This window comes from Apodemus sylvaticus, chromosome 22 (assembly GCF_947179515.1).
Source record: "Apodemus sylvaticus chromosome 22, mApoSyl1.1, whole genome shotgun sequence".
In the NCBI taxonomy this organism is placed as follows: domain Eukaryota; kingdom Metazoa; phylum Chordata; class Mammalia; order Rodentia; family Muridae; genus Apodemus; species Apodemus sylvaticus.
The window spans coordinates 43,925,589-43,947,161 of NC_067493.1; the positions used below are offsets into that span (position 1 = coordinate 43,925,589).

Consider the following 21,573-nt stretch of genomic DNA (forward strand, 5'->3'; position numbering starts at 1 on the left):
CGAGTGGATGGCCTGGAGCCTGGCCTGGGCTGATCGTAACTGGTGTAAAGTAGAGGTGCCGGAGGCATTCGCAGGAATCGGAAGAGAGAAGAGGTCTCAGGAGCCGGGGTAGCGGGTGCAGACGGTGCCAGGGTCTTCTGCTCTCTGCGGAGAGCGCTTCGGATCCCACCTAGACTAGCAAGGAGACCAGGAAGCGCGGAAGGGATCGCAGAGTGAGAATCCTAACCGTGCAAGAGCTCGGAAAGCCCAGCAACTCGGGAGGGGCGGCTCCCGACGTAGGCCACGCCCACGCCTCACCATCAGAGCACCGCCCACTCCCCGCCTTTTCCCACCCCCCGCCGGAATCCCGCGCTGAACTCGGGGGCGGGCTGCCCGGGCCATGGCGCATAAATCCTCTGGCCACCTGCAGGGCTACTGCTGCTCCGGCCACCTCCTGGCACACACCTTGCTGCTGAGGGATCCTCGGCTCCTGTCATCTCTGTGGCCTCCGTCGCCTCTGTCGCCGTCCCTTTCAGGTCCTGAGCCCAGCGAGCCCCGGCCGCGCACGCGGACATGGGCGGCAGCTCCAGGGCGCGCTGGGTGGCCTTGGGGCTGGGCGCCCTGGGGCTGCTGTGTGCTGCGCTCGGCGTTGTAATGATCCTCATGGTCCCCTCGCTCATCAAGCAGCAGGTGCTGAAGGTGAGTGAAGTGTCCTGGGTGACGGGGTAGAGGGAGGAGAGGGGAGTGGGATCGGGACGCAGGGTGGGACGGTGGAGCTACCTTCTCACCATCTGGGAGGCCCAGGCTCACCCCAGAGTCTTAGAGGTCTGAGTCACCAGCGTCCCAGGGGCCTGATCCTCACTGAAGCAGAAATGTGGCCTGGTTGTCCCTGAGTTTCGACTGCAGCTGTCCCGACCTCCAGCCCTTCAGCACACGCCGGCCGGTGACTGTACCTAGTAACCTCGGGGCTACGCGGAGCCCCTATACATCTGTGAGGCTCGCACGGGCTCCCAGTTCTCTGGCTGATCTGCCGGTTTCCTCCCGCCCGGATGCCCCAGAGATGCCCTGGCTCGCCCCCACACTGCCTGCCAGTCTCGAGAGTTAAGCAGCTTTCTGCCCCCCACGCTCTGGCAGAGGCAGACACTACTCAGGTCTGCCGAGGGCAGGCAGCCCGACCTCTCCCTTGATCTCAGCCTTAGGCCCTGTTTTGCCCTTTCAACCGGGGACCGATATTAGGCGGGCGGTGCCGGTCCAGCCACAGACTCTGCCCTGGGATCCGGTGTCCTCCGAATGAGCCTGAAGCTCATTAAGTCCTGGAGATTACCGAGTAATTGTGTTTTCTGAGACGCATAGGTTTCCACGGAAGGGGAAACGGAGGCTGGCCCTTGGGGGACATCCAGTTAGTTAGAACTGGACCTGGGACCCAGAAGGGGATGTTGTCACAGGAAAGATGACTGAGATCTTTCCTCTTAGCGGGTTTGTTTACTGGGGGTTTAAGAATGGCTTCGTGTCCTGGGTCCCATCGTCTGCTGAAGGGAGGGAATGAATGAGGGATACTCCCTCTTGGGCTGGCCACCACCACAGGTCCTGGCTGGTCTTCCCGATGCAGCCACAAGTGGCTTTCCTGGAGTTGTGGTGGGCATTTCTGAGCCCTCTTGGCCACACTGTCATTTCTATTGCTTTGGATTTTCAACCCTTGTCCGGGAAGGTCCCAGGAGTTGCTGTGTCTTGGGTGGAGGGAAGAGCCTTCTTGTTGGAGCAGCAAAACTGCTCTGGACCTTTCTGTTAGGTCTGGCAAAGTAGTGACAGCCTGGTCTCAGTGGCAGCCTGTGGTTTCAGTAAGGACCCGGCCCTGTGTACCCCATGTGTGGACTGGGCTTCCTGCTCAGCCAGCCTGTAATGGGTACAATGAGCAGGTGTCCCCTGTTCTCCTATTTGGGGGTGAGGGGGAATCTGAGCTGGTTCCTTCCCCAAACTCCTTTCTGTAGTGTTTTCTTTTTTGGGTTGGCACAGAGACTAAGGATGCCGGGGGTGTGTGTTGGGATGTGTGGGTGTGTGTTGGGTTGTGTGGGTGTGTGTTGGGATGTGTGGGTGTGTGTGGGGATGTGTGGGTGTGTGTTGGGATGTGTGGGTGTGTGTGTTAGCGTTGGGACTGCACATACAGTCAGGGTCCCATCTGACCTTGCTTGAGAAAGGAAAACCACGTCTGGTCTGGCTGAGTTTCCCCATAGCTGGTAGCTTGGGGCTTTTTGAGCTAGCGGCTTCCACAACCCTACTTGTGAAAATCCCAAAGGCGATTGGTTGGGGCCTGAGTGGCGTGAAGGAAGGAAGACTGAAAGACACGCCTAGCCCAAGACAGCGTCTTCTTAGAGGCCTGGCTGGAGTGGAGCCGACCTCTTGAGGGAGGGATAAAAAGCTCACTTCAGGGGATGGCGGGAGGGTGGCAGCGGAGGGGAGCAGGGAGGGACCCTGGAGTTGACTTTGGACGCTTGTTCATTCCGTGCTGTTTGAATGGAAGCCTTGTCTTTATGTGGTTTGATATTTTTATTTAATTATTTTGTGTAAGTTAAAGGAGTTGATGTATAAAAGGCAGGAATGCTTGGTTGTTTAAGAAAAAAAAATCAGGACTCGGGGTGTAGCTCAGTGGTAGAGAACTTACCCAGCCTACTGCAGGCCTTGGATTCACACACACACACACACACACACAAAGAGAGAGAGAGAGAGAGAGAGAGAGAGAGAGAGAGAGAGAGAGAGAGAGAGAGGTTTCACTCTTATTTTCTTCTGATGTTATATCATTGTTTGACATATGTATGTTTGTGTGTGTAAGTCAGCTGATTTCCTCCCTTACAGATAGGGTCTCATGGTGAACTAGACAGCCATCCCCCTGTCTCTGGCATTACAGGTGCACTCTCAGCGATGCCCAGTATTGCATATGTTACTGGGAATTTGAACTCAGGTCCTCACGCTTGCCTAGCAAGCGGCTTTGCCCACCGCGTCACCTTCGCCGCGCTAATGGACATCTTTTTACAAAACCTACATTGGATGGTACATGCTTTTCTCTTTTCCTTCCTCCCTTCTTTCCTTCCTTTTTTTTTCTCTTGAGTCATGGTGTCACTGTATAGCCCAGGAACTCACTGCATTAGCCCAGGCTGGCCTCAAACTCACAGAGATATACCTACCTCTGCCTCTTGAGTGCTGGGATTAAAGGTGTGTCCCACCATGCCTGGTTTACATAATATGGTTTTTCTGTTCAGTGTTAGTGTTCAAAGGTGTGTGTGCGTGTGTGTGTGTGTGTGTGTGTGTGTGTGTGTGTGTGTGTATACACTCATTCACCTGTATGGATGGGCTCCCACACGTCGAGACCAGAGATTGATATGATATGCAACGTCTCTTCTCCACCTTAATATTTTCTTTTGAGAAAAGTTCTCTCATTAAATATGAAGTGTGCCTTCTCTGCTAGACACTGGACAATGGGTCCCTGGAATCTGCCAGTCTCCACCTGCCCTGGTGCTGGGGTTGCAGACGTGTACCAACGTGTTCAGCTTCCTTCCTTCCTTCCTTTCTTTCTTTCTTTCTTTTTTTTTTTTTTTTGTTTTTTTTTTTTTTTCCGAGACAGGGTTTCTCTGTGTAGCCCTGGCTGTCCTGGAACTCACTCTGTAGATCAGGCTGGCCTCAAACTCAGAAATCCACCTGCCTCTGCCTCCCAAGTGCTGGGATCAAAGGTGTGCACCACCACTGTCCGGCACTTTTTTTTTTTTTTTTGAGTCAAGGCTTCTCTGAGTGGCCCCTGGTCATCCTAGAACTTGCTCTGTAGGCCAGGTTCTCCCTGCCTCCCGAGTGCTGAGACGAAAGGCATATGCCATCACCCCTGGCTCTGTGTTGAGCTTTTGTCAGGTTCTGAGAATCAGAACTCAGTTCCTCCGGCGAGTACTTTACCCACTGGGCTATCTTCCCAGCCCCGTTCAAAGGTTTTTGCTTGACAGGCCGAACATGCCAAATCTGTTACTGTTTTTCCCCTCTTACTGTGTTGGTATTCCTTTGTTTACTGGTTCCTCTGTTGACTGGCCATGTCTTTGTCTCAGGCTCCAGGGAACACAGACCCTCCCGTGTGAGTCCAGGACCCCTTGGGCAGTGTGATCCTTAGCCTGTGGACCCACGGGTGCACTCACTATACTCCCGCTGACCAGCTGTGGGGCCATCCACTTTGATGGGACGAAGGATCCTTTCTAAACCCCATCACCCTCTTTGGCTGTCGGTGGTTTTGAGTCACACCTTCAGCTCCACAAAGCTTGTCAGGAGCGTGATACCCATGTAGGTGACAGTTTTCGGAGCTTAGTGGCTCGGGCCTACTGTACCATGTGCTAACTGGAGTCCGTCCATCACTCAGAGAGCCAAGACGGGTCGGATCTGGTTTGCTCTCTCTGAGGGATTAGCAATTTACAAAGGAGATTACAAGCGGCCTTTGGAAATGTCCTGCGAGCTTGCCTGCTTCTGGTCTCAAGCTAACCTCGGCGTTGTGAAACAGGCCAAGGCTGCAAATTCTTCCTTTCGACAGATAAGGGATCTGGGCCATAGCAAAGGTCGGCAGCTAGTTATTAAGCATGGCCTGTGGTGGGCTGGGAGGGACTTCAAGCAGCCATGCCTGATTTACCTTCTATAGGGAAGGAGGAAATAAGCCAGAGCCCTCTCTCTCTCTGTACAGTGAGCTGCTGGGCAGTCCAAAAAAGAATTAAGAAGGGCAGGTTTCAGGAAGATGTGAATGATAAAGGCTCTGTTACTGCTCCCCCGTCCCTTGACTGTTCTCTGGGCTACTTGGACCTCCTGAGCAGGAATATTCAAAGCCTGCCTGGGCTACACAGGAAGCTCAAGGCAGCTTAGTAAGACCCCGGTGGTCTTTATATAAAATGTAAGCTGGGTGCGTTAATGTACACTTTTAAATCCCAGCGCTCGGAAGGCAGAGGCTGGCAGATCTCTGAGCCAGGTCGAGTGCCTGGACAGCCAGGGCTACACAGAGAGACCCTGTGTCATAAATTATCAAACACCCAAATAAATAACATGTAAATAAGTAAATAAATAAATAGGTAAATGGAAGGCTGAGGATGGAGCTTAGTGATAGATTGCTTCCCAACATGTGCACATCCCTGGCTCAATCCCCAGCACTGCAAAACCCTACCAGTCTTCTGTATTTTCAGCAGACCGTGTTTCATGCCGTACAGGTTTAGAAAAAGGTACGGAAGGGTACGCACCAGACACGCAAGGTGGATGATGCTGGCTACATGATTCTCTGTACATTTTTGTTTTATTTTTGTGTGTGGGTGTTTTTGCCTGTATGCACATCTGTGTGTACAGTGCCCTTGTAGACCAGACAGGGCATCAGATCCTCTGGAACTGGACTCACAGATGGTTGTGAGTCACCATGTGGGTGCTAGGAGTTTCATGAACCCAGGTCCTCTATCAGAGCAGCCAGTCGTCTTAACCGCTGAGCCATCTCTACAAACTACCATGACTCTTTTTGTAAAAAAAAGTCATGTATGTATGTATTGGTGTGTGAGTGGAGGGGTTATGCCACAACATACCTGTGCAGGTCATGGGATAACTTTGAGGAGTGAGTTCTCCCCTCCGGTGTAGGTCCCTGGGATCGAACTCAGGTCATCGGGCTTGGCGGCAAGCATCTTTACCTGCCGAGCCATCTCACTGAACCCAATGGTTATTCTTTTGTTTGTAGTTCTTTAAGACAAGGTCTCGTTGTGTTACTCAGGCTTTATTTGAAATTCTCCTGCCTCAGCTTCTTGAGTCCCCGGGGATAACAGATCTGCACGAACTCACCTGACCTCTTTAAAAGCAAACAGCTGGGTGGTGGTGGTGCACGCCTATAATCCCAGCACTCTGGGAGGCAGAGGCAGGCAGATTTCTGAGTTCGAGGCCAGCCTGGTCTACAGAGTGAGTTCCCAGGACAGCCAGGGCTACACTGAGAAACCCTGTCTCAAAAAAAAAAAAAAAAAAAAAAAAAAAAATCCAAAAAAAAAAAAAAGAACCAACCAAACAAAAAAGGGAATGTATCTATGCGTATGCATTGTCCTAAAAATGATAAATGATTGCTATGATAAAAGCAACCATGACCAAAGCAACTTGAGCAGGAAAAGGTTTATTTATCTGTCTTATACTTCCACATCAATCACTGTGGAAGGAAGTCAGGGCAGGAACTCAAACAAGGCAGGAACCTGGGGGCAGGAGCTGATGCAGAGGCTGTGGAGGGGTGCTGCTTACAAGGTTTCTTTTCATGGTTTGCACAGCCTGCTTTCTTACAGAATCTAGGACCACCAGCTCTGGGGTGGCCCCCACCCACCATAGGCCATGCCCTTCCCATCAATCACTAAGAAAATGTTCTACAGGTTTGCCCACTGCCCAGTCTTTTTTTTTTCTTTTTTTTAAGATTTATTTATTTATTTTATGTATGTGAGTACACTGTAGCTGTCTTCCAGCACACCAGGAGAAGACATGGGATCCCATTACAGATGGTTGTGAGCCACTGTGTGGTTGCTGGGAATTGAACTCAGGACCTCTGAAAGAGCAGTCAGTGCTCTTAACCAATAAGCCATCTGTCCAGCCTCCCCCCCCCTCCTCCAGCATCCAGTCCTATGGAGGCACGTTGTTTCTTAATTGACGTTCCTGCCTCTCAGATGACTATAGCCTGGGTCAAGCTGACATAAAACTAGCCGGCCCGGGTAGCATGGTAACCCAGGTCCTTCCTTGTCAGTGGAGGAAACAGCTGAAGATGAATGGTAACTGCCCCGTGACTTTCCTGCAGTGTGTGTTTGAGTGTCACACGGAGGGAAACCCACCAGCACTGGGACCCCCTGTGTGCCTCACCTAGAACCCAGCCTGGCACACAGCTTGCCCATCCACAGGGCCACCACCTTCAACAGAGGGCCTCCTAGTCTTTCCCAAGTCTGCGACTGCATCAGCTGCGCTGTCCTGCCCTACCGTGGGTTTTCCTGTTGGACTGTGTTTGATCTGTTCATCCATCCGCTGATGCTTCCCTCCTTCGTGCCGTTTGTTCCCTAGGTGTAGAGCAGAAGCCTCAGGCTGCCCTTACCTGCTCCCCTATACCTGGTTCACCAGCATCTTAACTTCACACCCTTGGGGGTCTCACCTCTACCCCCATGGCCTTGCTGCTGCTGCTTGGACCCATGTGGTAATCTCACCCTGCTTTTCTTTTTCTTTCTTATTTGGATTTGGTTTCTTTTCAAGACAGGGTTTCTCTGTGTAGTCCTGGCTGTCCTGGAACTCACTCTGTAGACCAGGCTGGCCTTGAACTCAGAAATCCGCCTATCTCTGCTTCCCTCCCAGAGTGCTGGGATTACAGGCGTGCACCACCACCGCCCGGCTATCACCCTGCTTTTCTAATGAGGGATGGTGTTTGCCCTGCTCAGACCCTCTGACATTTCCTATCTTTTTCTGAGTGAACCCCAAATTCTTCTCAGCAGCCCCAAAGTACCCAATCTGTTTCCATCCCTCAATTCAGCCCCCCTCTCCCCTCCCCCTACCTCCCATCCCCCTCCCCCCCACCGTGCTCCTGGTTTGAGCCCACTACACCTAGTCCCACTTCAGAGGCCCTGGCATGTCCCTTTGGTGGCACACGCCTTTAATCCCAACACTTGGAAGGCAGAGGCAGGTGGATTTCTAGGTTCGAGGCCAGCCTGGTCTACAGAGTGGGTTTCATGACAGCCAGGACTACATAGAGAAACCCTGTCTCAAGATACCCTGCCCCCCCTAAAAAACGGATTTATTTATTATTTGCAGTGTTTGCTTTGTCTGTAGGTCACATTGTGTGGTGCTTGAGGAGGGTCAAAAGAGGCGTCAGGATCCCCTGGAACTGGAGTTTCAGAGGACTATGACCCGTCATGTGGGTACTGGGAACCAGATCCAGATTCTCCACGGGAGCAGCCAGTGCTTGTAAACCTGGAGCCATCCCTCCAGCCCACCCTCCTTATTCTGTCACAGTCCTGGATGTGGCTCCGCTCTTTATCCTGGGGAGCTGACTGGGATGCTGGTCGATTGCTCTCTACCCCCCCCTCTACTCCTGCCCTTCCCCTCCTCCCCTTGCCTCCATTCTGTTCTGATTCCTTTGCCCACAGCTCCCTTCAGAGCCCAGGGACCTCTCAGGAGTTGGGATAGCCTAGGATTTCTACACTGTTCCCGAGTTGTTTTGTAACCTTTGGCAGAGCTCTCTGGCCTGGCCCTTGGAAGATGGCCCCGATGGCAGATAGCAGCTTGTAGACACTGTGTCACCCTGAGTGTCTGATGTTCCTCGGGGCCTTTTATTTAGTATCTAAACGGCTACAGTTGCTTTCTGCTGCATCTAGGGAGACAGACACACAAAGAGAGATTAAGTAAAACTTGTCCTGTGGTGTCCCGTGTCTCCCCACCCCCACCCTGCACCCCAGATTTAGGTGACACAACCAAGATGTAGCTTCTGTTAAAAGATTATAACCCTCGAACAGCTGGCCTTGACTGGGAAGGCACAAGGCCACCCTGGACCTTCCTTCTTTTCCCCTTCCTTGGTTAGTATTCCCTCGTGCTGCATGGCCAGCGGGTGTGTTCAGGCTTTTCTCTGTGAGAGAAGACTGCAGTTCGGAGCCCCTTAATACCTCCTCAGGAGGACTCTAAGTGGGAAGGTCTGTCTTTCCCAGTTTGTAGCACTCTGTGACCTTGAGATCAAGGTCTGCCTGGGGCCCCTGATGTCAGGATGGGTGTCCCTGCAGGTTCCCTGCTTTCCAGGCTCTGGGTAGGGATGCTTGGGCATGCTGGGATTTCTTCTGTTTTCTTCCTCTTTTCTGATGCCTGGTTTCCGGTTCCTATGGCTTCCGGTCTCCCTGGCATGTGCTGAACTATTTTAGTTCCCTTCAGGGCCCCGGTTGTGGCTATAGACGACCTATTTTTTACTTCCACACTTTTATTTCTGTTCCCTTCTGGCTCCGACTATGACATCCACAAGTCCTCACATACTTCAGGGTGTGTGTCTGTTGGTATACACACCTTTTGGTGTGTGTGGGTCCCCGTAATTGTGTCCCCAGGTATACTAGCACACAGACAGAGCTCGGTGTAGGGTCCAGTGCTGGCATATATGGGTGTGAATGCTTTTGTGTACCACATGACTTGCAACCCATCCGCACGGGGATGCAGGCACAAGGGGTCAAAGGAGGTCGTTGGCACTGGGTGGTCACCGTGCGCAGTAGCTAGGAGCTCACAACTGGAGTTTTGAAGCCAGATTCTCCTTTTTCATTCCTGGAAGGATCCTGGGACCCTTCCTGGAAAGATGGACTCTTTGCTATCTTCCCACAGTGACTCACGCTCGTTCACTCTTAATTCCAAGAGCCCGGCTACCTGGAATCCCGTTCTCTGGCCCTGAATCCCAGCAGCCGGCTCTGGAGCCAGTCCCGGAGAGGCTACTTGGCTCTCTGCAGAGCTTATCCTATGTGCATCTTGGTTCCTAGGAGGTTTGGCTGCCAGCTCTGTGGCCTTCTGTGGCTTGTAGGGTACGGAGGCGTGTTCGAATGTCCTTCCTTGACCAGCAAAAGAGAGGTCCCGGGCCACTGTGCCCTCCTCCCCAGTTTGCTGTTAGATGTTTGCCACTTCCTGACTTAGGATCAGTTAATTCATGTGAGAAGCCTTCTGAATAGATAAGAGAAAGAAAGAAAAAGGAAAGAGAACATAGCAGCTCTTGGGTATGGTGGAGGAGAAGGTTTATTGTGGATAGAAAGGGAGAACACAGTTAGAGGCCAGAGTGGACATGACCCTGAGCTTTGTGAGGACACAGGCAAGGGAAAAGGAGAGGAAAGAAAGGAACCAGGTGCAGCTGCCCAGAGGCCCAAAGGTAAGGGGGGGGGGCAAGCAAAATGACTGGATTATACACCGAGAAGAGCAGCCCCGCCCACTGGGCTATAGTGTTGGGGGGGGAGTAGGGGGCGGGGTGTGCCAGCTGGGAGGGCTCTGAAACAGGTTGGGACTGAAGGATGCTGGGAGAACCTGGCAGCCAGGTCCGCTTTGATATGTTAAATAGGCACCTAAACCGTTTTTTGTCCAGGGTTTGAAACTCAATATTTTCAGCTCCAGATCCAGTGCCTAGGCCAATTTAGTTTGAGGAGGATTAAGCCTGGCAGGCAGGAGTGGGTGTGGGTGTGGCGGGGACTCCGCCCAAAATAGAAACAGGTCAGAAGGCTGAAGCAGGGGGATTGCTAATTCTAGGCCAACCTGGGTTACAGTGTGACAGGCTTCCAAAAAAAAAAATCCATAAAAAATGAAAAACCGGAAAACAAAAACACACGAGCCTTTTACCCTCTCCTCTCCTCTCCCTCCCTCACTGGTGGCCTTGGCCTCCACTGGCCTAGAGCTGGGTCAGGCCAGGATGAGCCACAAACAGAAACAAAAAACCAGGTCTGGCTGGGGCAGCCTGGCTCTACGTCCCAGTGGCTGAAGAGGTTCCATGGCTGCTGAGGGATGATTTCCACCCTTCTCCTCAGACCTGGCGGGCGGGCGGGCGCTGTCTGGTGTCTCCCCCAACCCCCCATCTCTGCATTGTGATCTTCAGCTGCCTGGGGAGAGGAAGGAATAGGAGTGACCCGACCCTTGCTTGCTTCCTGGCTTTTCAGTGAAGTTCCTTCCACCCTCTCTGGAAGCTTCTAGAAGGTCTCTTGGGCTTCTTTGGGTTGTCTTCATGGTTCTCCTTGGGCAGGGGCCTCTTCCTCCCTGAGCATTCACGGTTGGTGAACCTTGGCCTCAGCCATACTCTGGTGGAATATGTCCAGGACCAATTCCCTGCTCAGTGCCTTAGCCTCGCTCAGTCCCAAACTGTCCTCAATCTCAAGGGAGGACCCTGGTGTGCCAGGCGGCTCACCTTGTCCTGACCTTCCTCATCACCTCCAGGCCTGTCCCCCTTCACCTTCCTGGTTAGCTTGGCCTGTGGTCTCCTATCCTGTGGCGGCAAGCCAAGACTTTGGCGGCCTTCCCATGCCCTCCCTTATTCTCACACTTTGAGACCCAGGGATGTGAGCGTCTCCCACCTTTAGTCCCTTTCCTGAGGCTGGCTACTGTCACCGTATCTTTTATCTGGATCCTTAAACTCCCATTCCTTTGTTTCTTGTGTTCCTCCCAGCTCCCAGGACAGTAGCCAGAAGAAGACCCTAGGTCCTTCCCCTGTGTCACGAGGCCAGTACCCTGCCCTCTGATAACTTTCTGGCTGGTGCCCCTCCCCCCCCCAGTTCCTCTTGTTCATGGGCTGGGTCTGTGGTCTTATGCCCGACATTTTCCAATGAGAGCCCGCTGAGGTTGATTCAGACCCAGTACGCCGCAGCCGTACCATTTACGTGTACAACGGTCTTTTTTTCTTCTGCCACGTTGTCCCCATGGGGAGTCCCCCAGGCGCAGGAGGGCAAGGACCTCTGTGGTGTTTGCTCTTCGTCCCCAGTGTTGGAACTGATGCCAGACACTGGGCCTCGGGCTCCCAAATGTTTACCAAAAGTGGACAGGTCGAATGACAGGGTGTTCTGGGACCCTGGCACTATGAAGTCCCATGCCAGGCTAGACCACGGGAGCTATGGTGCTGCTGTCCTGCCGTGACTAACCTGGCAGTCCCTCCTGTCACACACAGAGTGATCTTTAGAAGACACAAGTGCTGTGGTTTAAGGTTCTTTCAGGATCCGGGTAGGTGAGAGGATGTGGATTTGCTCCCCAGAAGCCAGGTTAAAAAGCCTGGTAATTCCTGCCCTGGAGAGGCAGGGACGGGAGAATCCATGGGGCTCCCAGGTTCATTCCTGCAGGGCAATCGGGGAGCTCCAGGCTTTAGAGAGAGTCTATCTTAAAATAAGATGGATACTGCTTGACAAACCAACCACGCCTGAGGTTGGATTAGCCTCTGGCCTACACACACACACACACACACACACACGTACACACATGCACACACATACACATACATACACACACACAGAGACACACAGAGACACACACATACACACACAGACACACACACACAAAGAGAAACACTTACATCCACAGAGACAGACATACACACAAACTCACACCCACAGAGAGACAAACCCACACACCCATAGAGACACACATATACAAAGACAGACAAACACACACCGAAAGACATACAAAGATAGACACACACACACACAGAGAGACATATAGAGACAGACACACACAAACACACCCACAGATACACCCACAGACACACATACAGACACAAACACACACACACACACACACTCCTGCCCCCTGCCCATCAGTCCTTTCTTCACAGGCTCCTGCCTGTCTGGCCAGTCAGCGCTTCTGCTGCTCTACCCCACAGGTCTCTCCTCCCCCATTCTCACATGCGCAGTCCCTTCTGCCCGATGCTTTCCCCTGGCTCTTCCATTCAGTTCCCCTCCGTGTTTATTTGTATTTTGGGGTGTTTGGAGTGATTCAGAGAGGCACTCCTACTAGACAAGTGTTCTGTCACCCTCCCCCCTAAGCCTCAAGTGGGATGTTTTTGAAGACACTTCCTGGTCACAGCTTCCCTCACCTCCCTTGACCTTTGGAAGTTTCCTCGCACCCTTCTCCAGTGAGCTCATTCGTTTGGTCGATGTCCTACCAGGACGGGAATCCGGTGTGTTTGGTACATGGCTTTACTCCACAGTGGTGACCTGGCTGGGGTGGGACCCTGGCAGCCATCACTGAAATCACACGCCTACTGACTCTGCTCCATTTTGGGGGAGGGGGCTGTGGGTGAGTCACAGACCTTTGCTGTACCTCTGTCGCCAGGGGGCTGCCTCCTGATGCCACTACCTAAGACCCAGACCATGAGCCTCTGTCTCCTGGAGGCCACTTCCTGAAGCCAGTGGGTGAGTTGGGGTTCATATGTCCCAAAGCACACCCAGTGGCTCGAGTCCCTGGCAAGTGACCATAGATCCATCCAGGGTCTGAGTCTTTTCATGTTTTCTCTTGACTGTGGCAGCTTCTCCCTGGTGTCTGTGTCAGGGTGAAGTCCCTACATATGCTGCTGTCACCAGGGACCTCTTCCCGTCCCTACCACAAAAGCATTGGACCAGGAGGAAGAGAGCGGGCTCTCAGCAATGTCATCAGGACTGCTGTGGGCGGTGGATAAATAAATAAGACCTGTCTTAGCCAAGGGCGGAAGAGACCGGGAGGTGGGGTGCAGATTTGGAATGCACAGCCTTCGGGGGTGAAGGGGAATCTTCAGCAGCCCTGGCTTGGCGTGGGCCAGGTGCTCTCCTCTGTAGCCGCCGAGCCTAGGTTTATGAATAAAGCAAGTTACTTCCTCCCCTGAGTTCCCGATAACCTGCACCAGTGTGGGACGCAGTTAGACGACTGCTTTCTCCTCCAGGGATCTAAATCGAAGGACTGGGGAGGTGTGGCCCACAGGTGCGAAGAACAAAGTAAACCGGGTGCCATTACACACCTGTAATCCTAGCATTCCAGAGGCGAAAACAAGAGAACCGGGAGTTAAGTCATCCTGACTACAGAGGGCATTTGAGGCATGTCCCGGCTAAAGGCTGTCTAAAGGGCTCAGTGAGTAATGATGCTTGTCACCGAGCCTGTTGATTGGCGTTCGATCCCACAGACTGGAAGACGAGAGCAGACTCCTTTAAGTTGTCCTCTGACCTCCCTGCAGGTACCGCGGCACATTCAAACTCCTCATTAGCTCAAGTAACAAATGCAAAACAAACCAACAAACGCAAAGCAAAGACGCAGAGCTGGGCGAGGTGGGGGCGGGGTCTGGCACTGTCCTTTGCCTCTGATTGGCTTGGGTCACATGCTCATCTTTGGGCCAATCACTGTGTATTTAGAAAACTTTGCTTTGAAAGAGGAACGCACGCTCTTGGAGGACTCAGGTGGGGATTGGCAGGATTGGCAGGAGGCAAGGGAGAAGACAGGTAGTCCGAGTAGGGACAGAACCCTTGGCCCCTAGTTAGTTCCAGATCACCCAGGTCCCACTTGCTGCCTCTCGTGTATGTACATGGACGCTTTCTTTGACCCAGACTCCAGCCTTTTTTTGAGCAGGGAGGTGGCAGCTCGTCGGGGTAAATTTCATAAATCTTGGCTTGTTGGGTCTTCAGCCATGGGTTTCTCTCCTTTTATTTTATTTCATCCTTATCCTCATTGTTATCTTGGTTCTTTGAAACAGGATTTCTCTGTGTAGCCCTGACTGTCCTCCTCCTCCTCTTCCTCCTCCTTCTTTTTCTTTCATCATCATCATCATTATTATTATTTTGTTGTTGTTGTTTTTTTGGATTTGTTTTTTTCGAGACAGGGTTTCTCTGTGTAGCCCTGGCTGTCCTGGAACTCACTCTATAGACCAGGCTGGCCTCGAACTCAGAGATCCGCTTGCCTCTGCCTCCCAGAGTGCTGAGATTACAGGCGTGCGCCACCATCGGCCAGCTTTCATCATTATTATTATTATTGGCAGGGGCTCACACTGTAGCCCAGGCTGGCCTCACATTTGGCAATCCTTCTGCCTCTGCTTGCCATATCCTGGGATTGGAGGCCATTGTGCCTGGTCCATCATTTGTTAAAATCGCATGTTTGTTTACTTGTGTGTATGTGGGGGCGGGGAGGTTATATGTGTACTACACACGTGTAGAGGGCAGAGGACAACTCGCAGGAGTCAGTTTTCTTCCACCATTATGTATGGGGTTGAACTCAGGCAGGCTTGACTGCCAGGGCTGCATTGGCTGAGCCGTCTCTCCCACCCCCATGTTTTTGTTTTGTTTGTTTGTTTTGTTTTTGTTTCTTGAGACCGGGTTTATTTGTGGGGATTCAATCAGTAGACCAGGCTGGCCTTGAACTCACAGAACTCTGCCTGCCTCTGCCTCCCGAGTGCTGGAATTAAAGGTGTGCACCACCACCGCCCAGTTTAGCTCCTGTGTTTTATTTTTCGCTTTAAGGAACCAGAGCTCAGAGGAAGCTGTGATCTGTTCAAGGCCATGGTCCGGTCGTCGCCAGTGCTGGCTTGATTGTGGGCCAGCTTGACTTCCAGGCTGGCTGGGGAAGTGGGGTGCTGGGCTTAGGGAAAGGGAAGAGCTCTTGGTGAGGGGTAGTCATGTTATTTTGTAGTAACTTCCTGGCAGTCTCCCCGCTCGCACCCACCTTTTCTTTGCCCTCATCTGACTTTAGGAGTGGGAGGAGGTGTTTTGATAAAGTAGGGGAGATGTCAGGACCAGGGATACCAAAGTTTAAGCTCTGTGTGCCTTGCCTGAGGCTCTTTGTGTGCCCTAGGACGCCAATCATGAGAAAAAGCCCGCGCACGCCTTAGTGCCCTTCAGTACACTCGGCATCAGGCTCTGAGGCAGAGGATGCGTCCGCAGCACAGCTCAGGAGTCAGCTCAAGCCCCAGCCAAAGGAACTCTTGGCTCTTACCCAAGACTCCAGGGCAGGCCACACCCTTCTGGGACTGTATGAGAACTGAAGCTTGGCTTCTGCTAGTGTCTCTTTCTAAGCTGAGCTGTGTTCTGGGTACCCACATGCTTACCCATCTGCCTGGAGGTGAGTGCTCCCAGACGGTCACCGCCAAGGTTGGAAACCAGTCGGAAAGTCTCTGTGCTTGGGCCCTGGGGGATGGCGTTCGTTCCAAAGTCGAATCTTGGCTCTGCCAGTTCCCTGCTGGGTAACCTCGGGCAAGAACCTTAATTTCTCTGTGCCTTTTCACCGTGTTCTTAATAGTGTCCTGTGTCTGAGGAGATAATAATACCTGTTTGGCACCTTGAATAACAAGCTGTTGAGAGTATCGCTCACCGTGTTGACACACACATCCTCCGGGACCTGTCGTTGACGCTTGCAACTGGATTCTCTTCTGCTCGCGGCCCTGAGCCGTCACCAGGCTTGCTCGCGGCATGTCCAGTTTTCCCAGTAGCCTTCGAGTGCCTGGTGGTGTCTCAGGCTGATTCTGCAGTTGCCCAAGTGCTTTGCAGCCTTTCCCTGCCGTGTCCAAGACACTCAGCCGACAGCTATTCTCCCTCATCGAGGTTTCTTTTAAAAATTATTGTTGCTGGGTGGTGGTGGCGCATGCCTGTAATCCCAGCACTCAGGAGGCAGAGGCAGGTGGATTTCTGAGTTCGAGGCCAGCCTGGTCTTTAAAGTGAGTTCCAGGACAGCCAGGGCTATACAGAAAAACCCTGTCTCGGAAAAAAAAATCCAAAAAAAAAAAAAAACAAAAACAAAAACAAAAAAAAACAAAATCCAAAAAAAAAAAAATATTGTTTTGGGCCGGGCCATGGTGGTGCACGCCTTTAATCCCAGCACTTGGGAGGCAGATGCAGGTGGATTTCTGAGTCTACAGAGTGAGTTCCAGGACAACCAGGGCTACACAGAGAAACCCTGTCTGGAAAACCCAAAATCATATATATATATAGTGCTTTGGAAAAACCACTGATACACTGTGACAGTTGGTCACATTGGCACTCACCCAAACCTCTTGGCCCTGCAGAGGATATGTGTAGACCCTGGGTTAGAGTCAAGGACACTTGCCCTCCTGCACACAGCCTGCAGCTACAGGCTGGCCCCTGTGCGCGTCACCTCTGCCTCCACCTCTGTCTTTTTTCCATTTTCCATTCAAATACGTCTTATTTATTTTCTGCCAGGTTGGGAACTGAACCTGGGGGCTCCTGCTTGATGTGTCATATCCCCAGTCCTTTTTCCTTAAAAAAAAAAAAGCAAACTTTAAAAAAAAATATTTATTTTATTTATTATATGTAGGTACACTGTAGCTATCTTCAGCTACTCCAAAAGAGGGCCTCAGATCTTGTTGCAGATGGTTGTGAGCCACCATGTGGTTGCTGGGATTTGAACTCAGGACCTTCGGAAGAGCAGTCAGTGCTCTTAACAGCTGAGCCATCTCTCCAGCCCCCTAAAAAAAAACCCTTTTTACATTTATTTATTTGAAATTTCTTTTGAAAATGTATGTGTCTGTGTGTGTGTGTGTGTGTGTGTGTGCACATGAGTGCAGGTGCCTGTGGAAGTCACATGAGGGTGCCAGATCCTCTGAAGCAAGAGTTCTAGTGAGCCACCTGACTATAGGGTACTAGAAATGGAACTTCGGTTCTCTGCAAGAGCAGTACATGCTTTTAACTGCTAAGCTGTCTCTCTGGCCCTTGTGTTTGTTTGTTTGTTTGTTTGAGATTAGAGGACATCTCTGGGCTGTTGGTTTCCATTTCCCTTATATTGGCAGCAAGAGCCTTTACTTGCTGAGCCATTTTGAAGGCCCAGCTTTTTCCTTACTATTTTGAGACAAAGTTAGTCTCACTAAGTGTCCCAGGCTAGCCTTGGATGTTCAGTCCTCCTGCTTTAGCCTCCCAAGTAACTGGGGGTGGCAGGCTTGCCCGTGGTGCCCACATTTGGCTGTAGCTGTTAAGTTTAGCGGTCTGTCCTGTGTGGATGTCTTTCCTCCCATCAGTGGTGCAACCAGGCCTTTCTTGTCACCTGTTCTGCAAGCCTTGTTTTCCAGGAGCTGGTGGCCAGCTTCGAGGCAGGGTTTCTCCGGGTGGTTGCTGTGTGCTCTTCCCGTAGACTCTACACAAAAACTGCCCAGGATTATCCTGGCTGAGCAGGCAGCGGGGAGCAGCATGGGTTAGAGTTTCCTGAACCAGATTCTGCTTAAGTCTGGCTTTCCTGTCTCAGTGTTAATCCCTCCACTGAGCAGGCTGAGGGTTCCCACCCACCCTTGCGGCTGTAGAAGTCCTGGGGTTTCAGAGCTGGCCTTCTGGAGTTGGAGGCCCAGGAAGGTGGGATCTGAGGGCACCTCCTGCCCCATTCCCTACCGCCACCTCCCTGACCCCCATCCTGACCTCTGAGCCCTGCAGGAACCCTAAACCCTGGCCCTGGTCCCAGCTAGCCTCTTAGCACAGGAGAGGCTCCACTGGCTCCCCTGGGCTGAGAGCCCATCAGCTGGTGCTCCGTTGTAGCTGGGGTCCTGACAAGTGCTGGCCTCGGGATTTCCTTCTCCTGTCTGTCCCCAGCCCTCACCATACCTCCTACAATTTGTTTCTTACTATTGTGAAATAGAACAAAGTTCTAACCAAGGTCACAATACACATCTGGCAGGTTAAATCAGCCCCAGGTGAAAAGGTGATGTGCCTCATGGTCCTGAGGCCCTGCTGGAGGGAACCACCGGCCTCGGATGCTCCTTACCTTTTGTAGACCTCATCTTCATCCTGGCTATGGCCCGTGTTCTCAAGTTCATCTACATAATAGCGTATACCCGTGCGTCTGTGACTGGGCGATATTGTTTGTTTGCTTGTTTTTACAGTATCATGTCACGTTGTGTTTACCCGTCCTCAGCTGGCAGCAGGTAGATGGTGCCACTCGTGGGTGTGGGAAGCGTGCTGGTGTGGGGTGTGAGGACACATGAGCACTTGTCACGTCCTTTCTCTCTCCTTCCCCGTCTGTCTGTCCTTCCGTCCGTCAGTCTCTCCCTCTGGGGCTCATCCTCTTCCTAGCTTCGATCTTGACTTCATCCTTCTGTCTACCTCAGCCGCGTCCATCCACATCGCAGTGGGTGAGGACTGAGGAGTCCTTGGGCCAGCGGCCAGGTGCTGGCTCAGCCCTCTCCCAGCTGTGTGACCTAGTGCAGTTGGCTCACCTCTCTAACCAAAGTGATTTGCTTTACTGGGCCACCCGAGCGAAAGGCCATTGGCCGGGTGACTTAAGCAATACCCACTTCCTTTCTGGCTGCTCTGGAGGTTGCATGCCCATGGCCGCCATTTTTGCTCTTAAGTCCCCCTCCCCCACTGTCCAGCTTGCAGTCACTGCCTGCCTTTCCCTGTCTCTCTACGCTTGTCCTTGGTGTCTTTCTCCCAGCTCGTCTTGCTGTAGACTACAGTCGCACTGCATCTGGGGCCATTCTGACTCATCTATTGCCTCTTTTTTAACCTACTGCCCCATCACAGGCTCTTGAGTCCAGTACATTCCAGTTTGAGGCGTGGGGGTGGGGTAGATAGGAGGGAGTGGTTCGGCACCTGGATTGCTTCAGGCCAGACACTACAGGGCCACCTTGACCTCAGAGTCTCTGTGATTAGTGGCTGAGACCCTTGAAAGACTGGGTCTTGTGGGAGCGAGGAGGGTGCCCAGGAATAGCTACGCAGGAAGCAGTTGCTAGGGGTGGGGTGGTCACACAGCTGCCTTTGATACCCATTCTCCTGTAAGCGACTCCAGTAAACACATTGCTACACCCCATCTGGATGGGCCTGAATCTCCTCTTACGTCAGAGGTCACTTTGGGGTGAATAAAAGAGTCCCAAGAAAGATCATACAAAAAAGGGGCTTTTATGTTTATTTTGTTTATGTATTTGCTTATTTGTGCGTGCACGCATGTGCACGTGTGTGTGTGTGTGTGTGTGAGTGTGTGAGTGTGTGAGTGTGTGTGTGTGTGTATGCATCTAGAGACCCAAGGATAACATCAGGTGTCTTCTGTCATTCTTTGCGGGAATCAAGGTAGATTCTAGTAGCAGAGTCCAGGGAGGTGGTGGCATCTCCAGGCACTGGCCAGTCACTTAGCCACTTAGCCAGGTGTTACTGACTTATCTGGGCTGCCGTGTGCATATCTCCTGGCTGTGAGAGCTTGTCTGTTTCCATGGTGACAGATGCCCGGTTTTTCCAACCACACACGGCATACCATACGCAACAGATTTTCTGGGACCTGTCATATTGGGTGGCTTCAGATGGGTCCCTGGGATGTTGGAGCTGGCAGCCTGATACGAGCAGGCAGGTGTTACACAAGTGTCCACTCACCCTCTCAGAGTTCTGTGTGACCAGCCTTCTGGAAGCTTGGTGACTTTGAAGAAGGCCTGTGGGTGTTGTTTCAAATTGGATTTCTGATATGTGTGCGTGTGTACGCATATATCTATGAGTGTGTGCCTATGTGTAGGTGGGTGCGTTTCTGTGTACTTGTGGGTACCAGAGTCCAGGTTGGGTGTTGTCAATGACTCTCAAGTTTGCGTGTTTGTTTATTCTGAGGCAAACTCTTATTTTGTGTAGACTAGGCTGACCCAGAACTCACTATGTCGATCAGGCTAGCCTCGCTTACAGAGATGCACCTGCCTTTGCCTCCTAAATGCTGAGATAATGCCACGCACCACGCATTTATATGTTATATATATTTATATATAAATAGATGCATATTTGGTGGTGCCAGAGTTTGAGCCCAGAGCTTCGTAGGTGACAGGTAAGCTCTCTGCCACTCTCCTACTTCCTGTTCCAGGGTTTTTTGTTTGTTTGTTTGTTTTTGTTTTTTTCCGAGACAGGGTTTCTCTGTGTAGCTCTGGCTGTCCTGGAACTCACTCTGTGGACCAGGCTGGCCTCGAACTCAGAAATCCGCCTGCCTCTGCCTCCCAAGAGCTGGGATTAAAGGCAGGCGGGCGCCAGCTCCAGTTTATTTTTGACTCAGGGTTGCTCACTGAATCTGGAGCTTGCTGATTGGCTAGACTGTCTAGCCATCAAGCTTCAGAGACCCTCCTCTCTCCACCACCCCATGCCCACAGTGCTGTAGTTATACGTTTGATGGCCCACTTGGCTTTTTCCTGGGTGCTGGGGGCGAGGGTCCCACCTCGGGCCGTCATGCTGGAACAGCCGGTACGTGTTTCCAGAGCTGACTCTGCAGCCTGCTGATCCTCTCCGGCTTGGAAGGACGGCTCTGAGAACAGGCTAACCTGAGGTTTGGACTTCACTTCATCAGAGAATTTGTGTTGAGCCCAGCCTGTGGCTCACTTTGTAGCTGCTTTCCTAGCTCAGAGGAAGTCCTGGATGCAGCCCGCAGCACCCCGTGAACTTTATGCGATGGTCCCTACCTGTCATCTCAGATTGTGCTTGGCTACTCTAGGGAGTACGAGACCAATCTGGGCTAGAGACACTGGTCCCAACAAAGATTCTGTGATGAAGGTCGTGGGGCTCAGGAGCGTCTGGGCCTTGCCTAGGAGGACGGTTTGATTGGCAGATAGAGGCTCGCAGAAAAGTCCCACCAAGGGCTGAAGGCCAAGGAACTAATATGTCTGGTCACCAGAACTAAAATCGGGGTGTGTTTCTTTCAGTGGTGGTGGGTGCTCTAGCCTCCCAGAGAGGCGTGTGTTAGTGACCTAGGTCTAAACCATGTGTCCTTAAACCATGGGAACTTGATGGCTAGCCTGGGGGGCTTCTAGTGTCTTAGGGGCCCTTGGCTCTCTCTTGTCCCTGGAGGTTTTCTCCGTTCCTCAGTTGGTGGCCTCAATGTCTCTGTCTCTGCATGAGTTTATGTGTGTGGCGTACGTGCTCGGTCCCTGTGGAGGCTGGAGGACATTAGAGCCCCTGGACCTGGATTTAGAGATCACGTGAGCCACCATGTAGGTGCTGGGAACAGAATACTGATGCCGTACCCATTGAGCCTCCTCTTCTTTGGAACCCAACTTAAGTCCAACCATTTTGAGATTCATTCCTATTTTGAGACAAGAGTCGCACCATGCAGCTCAGGCTGACCTCAAACTCATTCCAAAGCCCAGGCAGGTTTTTAATTCACAATCCTCCTGCCTCAGCTGTGCCACTGGGTTGATCTGATATTAACTTGATG

The 21,573-nt window shown here is 52.1% G+C and overlaps 1 protein-coding gene across 1 annotated transcript in view; it reads left to right on the plus strand.

Annotated features, from left to right (window-relative positions):
• The first annotated feature begins 336 nt into the window (after window positions 1-336).
• The window catches only part of Scarb1 (scavenger receptor class B member 1), a 64,948-nt gene continuing 43,711 nt past the window's right edge, over window positions 337-21,573 (plus strand). Inside the window, exon 1 of the mRNA XM_052167896.1 lies at window positions 337-678. Within this exon, the coding sequence (XP_052023856.1) occupies window positions 553-678 (126 nt within the window). The 5' untranslated portion in view covers window positions 337-552. The remainder of the gene's footprint in view (window positions 679-21,573) is intronic.